Source organism: Arachis ipaensis, chromosome B10 (genome assembly GCF_000816755.2).
Source record: "Arachis ipaensis cultivar K30076 chromosome B10, Araip1.1, whole genome shotgun sequence".
Lineage (NCBI taxonomy): Eukaryota > Viridiplantae > Streptophyta > Magnoliopsida > Fabales > Fabaceae > Arachis > Arachis ipaensis.
The window spans coordinates 15,715,304-15,719,267 of NC_029794.2; the positions used below are offsets into that span (position 1 = coordinate 15,715,304).

At 26.9% G+C, this 3,964-nt stretch overlaps 1 protein-coding gene and 1 long non-coding RNA gene across 2 annotated transcripts in view; both read left to right on the plus strand.

Annotated features, from left to right (window-relative positions):
- LOC110268037 overlaps window positions 1-3,964 on the plus strand; it is a 16,880-nt gene that overhangs the window by 5,351 nt on the left and 7,565 nt on the right. The gene's annotated exons all lie outside the window — the stretch shown is intronic.
- The window catches only part of LOC107622055 (probable pectate lyase 5), a 9,019-nt gene continuing 5,566 nt past the window's right edge, over window positions 512-3,964 (plus strand). The window contains exons 1-3 of the mRNA XM_016323985.2: window positions 512-634; window positions 816-1,556; window positions 3,359-3,497. Coding sequence (XP_016179471.1) covers window positions 528-634; window positions 816-1,556; window positions 3,359-3,497 — 987 coding nt within the window. The 5' untranslated portion in view covers window positions 512-527. The remainder of the gene's footprint in view (window positions 635-815; window positions 1,557-3,358; window positions 3,498-3,964) is intronic.

The following is a 3,964-nucleotide window of genomic DNA, read 5'->3' on the forward strand; positions in this document are numbered from 1 at the left end:
ATACCTGGACCAATGTCATCTGCTCGTTTTGGGCAACCAAAGTTATATTAATATTTAAAGAATAAAAATAACATTTTATATTTCAAGACATCAAATTATTTTAAGAATGGAGATATTTGAGTTTAGTTATAATGTGAATACACGATATTTATAAATAAATTTAATTTTTTTTTTTTATCTATTTCAAACAAAGGATTTGATTTTCAAATTAAATCAATTCCAATTTTATGGGATTCGAAACCCACCTTAAAAAATAATTCCAAAAAATAAAAATAACAAAAGAAAGTATTCAAAAAATTTTAAAAATTGATAACAAGTGACAAATTAAATCGTCAAAAATAGAAAAGCTGAGATAAAATACACAAATTTTATGTGACAAAACGTTTCACCAATTGTATTCGTCCAGTAATAATACTTTCGGGTATTTTATTTTATTTTATTTTTAACTTTGCCCTTTATTTATACTAACTATATAATCTAAACTACTCACTAGCATTCCTCATATTATCATTCCCACGTACACCAATATGGCAGATTGGTTTCTTCTTATGTTCCAGTTCTTGCTTCTTGGCCCAGCTTTAACATCTTCTTCTCCAGTTCAAGATCCTGAATCCGTTGTGCACGAACTACACAAGTATGTTACGCAGTAACTATTCTTTATATTCAACCATTTCACCACATAAACTTATATACCATTCACTTAATTACAATAATAATGGGTTGTTAATTAGTGTATGTGAAACATGAAGCAACATATATAATTTGTTAATATAATGTTAATTTCTTTAATTAATTAATTAATTTTCTCCTTGTAGGATTACCAATGATTCCAGGAGAAATTTGGCATACTTTTCTTGCAGCACAGGTAACCCAATCGACGATTGTTGGAGGTGTGATCCCAATTGGGAAAGAAACCGGAAGCGCCTCGCCGACTGCGCCATTGGCTTCGGGAGGCGCGCAATCGGAGGTAGGGATGGAAAATATTACGTGGTCACTAATCCTAGTGACCACGCAATGGACCCCAAGGCAGGTACTCTAAGACATGCTGTGATCCAAGAAGAGCCCTTATGGATAATCTTCAAGCATGACATGTTTATAAAACTAAAAATGGACCTAATTGTAAATTCTCACAAAACAATTGATGGCAGAGGAGCAAATATTCACATTGGTAGAGGACCCTGCATTGAAATAAGGAATAAGTCCAACATCATAATTCATGGCATACATATCCATGATTGTGTGAGAGGTGGTAGTGGCTATGTTAGGGACTCAAATAGTCATTTCTTTTGGAGATCAAGATCTGATGGAGATGGGGTTTTGATATATGGGAGTAGTTATGTTTGGGTGGACCATTGCTCATTTTCAAATTGCTATGATGGGCTTATTGATGTTGTTCATGGGTCAACGGCTGTTACAATTTCAAATAATTATATGACACACCATAATAAAGTTATGCTTTTAGGACACAGTGATTCCAATGAAGAAGAGGACAAGAATATGCAAGTAACTGTGGCATTCAACCATTTTGGAGAAGGGCTTGGAGGAAGAATGCCAAGGTAATTAATTTAAGTTTGAGTTACGTTGTTACTATATATATATATGCCCGGATTATTTACCATAACTCTACAAAGTCTATGATCTTATCCATTAATATAAAATTACAAATATGTATGTAGATATTATAAAAAGAATAGGACAAGATGATGCTATGTAGAGCATTCATGATGAACTTGAGCCCATAATAATAACGCAACTCCTTAATTTTGTCACACCAAAAGTTTTTTATTTTAACTGCTTAAATTATTTTTTTAGTTTTTATAATTTTTTTATTTATAATTAATTTTTTAAATTTAAAAATTTTAATTAAGTCTCTACATCACTTTTTAATTTATAATTAAATCTTTTTAACAATAAAATTATAAAAATTAACCGAAAATAATTTAACTTTTTAAGTACTACCACTTGTTTTTTTTATTACCTTTCTTGTTTCAATTTAATTATAAAACTATCATATCGTTTTAACTTTAGTAATTTCAACTTTCAAGATTTTCAGAAAGAAAAATAAAACTATAGTGGATATAAACTTTGTGTTATCGTCATACAGTGTTTGCGGCAAAAAATTTTCTTAACTCAGTTCACGCAAGATATTTTCGTAGGTAAATCACACAAACAAATTAAATAAAAATTAATATTATATTAATTTTTTAAAATAAAATATATTATATGCATGTCTTAAGTCTTAATATGAGTTTAATGTAAATTGAATTAATTAAATTTAATTTATGCTCTTTTAACGTACATTCGATTTACTATAGATGCTATATGAATAGTAAATTGAATCTAGTTTATTTAATCTATTATTTTTATAGCATATACATATAAACTAAATTTAGCTGATTTGATTTAGTACTAATACAGATTATTAATTTTAAAACATAAATATTAATAAAAAATATTTTCTATTTAAATTCAAATAAAATATCAAAAATACTAAAACAAATAAATAGTAAATATCAATAATTTATATCAATACTAAATCGAATAAGATAAATTTAATTTATATGTATATGTTGCAAAAATAGTAAATTGAATTAACAAAATTCGATTTATTATTCATATAGTATATATATAGTAAATTGAATCAAATTAATTCGATTTACTAGTATTCCATATAAATCGAATTAGATAGATTCAATTTATATAAAATTAAATATGAATTCAGACATGCATGTAACCATTCTTCATTTAGGATAATTGTATAATATTGAACTACATTTATTTTATCTATGTATTTTATCCTATTTTTGACTTTTTGTATCATTGACATTTTCAATTAATTAAAAATACATGTAACAATATTATAACAATGCGACAGTTTTATTATTAATAATTTTGAAGGAAAAAAAAAACAAAGAAAGCCGGCTAATTGTATGTAATTCGATGTAATAGTTAATTAGTGTGTTTTTTTTTTTATATAAATTTAAAGGTCTGCCGTTAGCCAATGGGTTGCTGCATGCACAAAGCAAGATTCGAACCCCAATACTTGCTTAAGCGGACGAGTGAGCTAACCACTTGACTAACCCAAGTTGGTTGCTGTAAAACAAATTGAAAAATCCAATTTACACATCTAAAAAAATTTTTAATACTAAAATACAAATTTAAGAGCCAAATTTATATATTTAAAGTAAAAAAATAAATTTAACCATTAAATTTGTGATTTTTATATAAAAGAAATACACCATTGGTGGAAAATATTATTAACAACACCAAAATTAAAAAGCGGTTCAACCCCAAACATGTCATATATACTTTGCATTGTAAAAAGAGTCAAAAGTTACCTTGAGGCACAAATTTGCAGGTGCAGGTTTGGGTACTTTCATGTGGTGAATAATTATTATACCCATTGGCAACAGTATGCAATAGGAGGAAGTTCCTCCCCAACTATTTTTAGCCAAGGGAACAGATTTGTTGCTCCTCATGATGTTGATCACAAAGAGGTTAGAGACCATAAACATTGAAGCTGATGTCATTGTTTTATATACAACAGAAGAAATAGTTATTTTTTATTATAAAAGATTTAAGTGTTGACAAAACTAATTATGCATAATTTAAATAAACGATGTGTCCATGAATGATTATATCAATTTAACAGTTCTAACCAAAAGTTAATCTGTAAGATACACCGTTAGTTTTCAATCCTAGCTGGCTATTACTCTTCTTGTGGCAATAATTATCTTTTTGGTAAAATATATTTTTGTTTTTAAAATTTGTTAAAAATTTTAAAAATACTTATAAATTTTATTTGTATTAAATATACTTCTAACAGTTAAATTGTCAAAAAATTTAGGATTAATTCAATAATAATATATGACAACTACTATATCTAGTTTACTTGTGTTAAAGGTTGTTCTTATAAAATTATTATTAAATTAGTTCTAAATTTTTTGAAAAAATTAGTCATTAG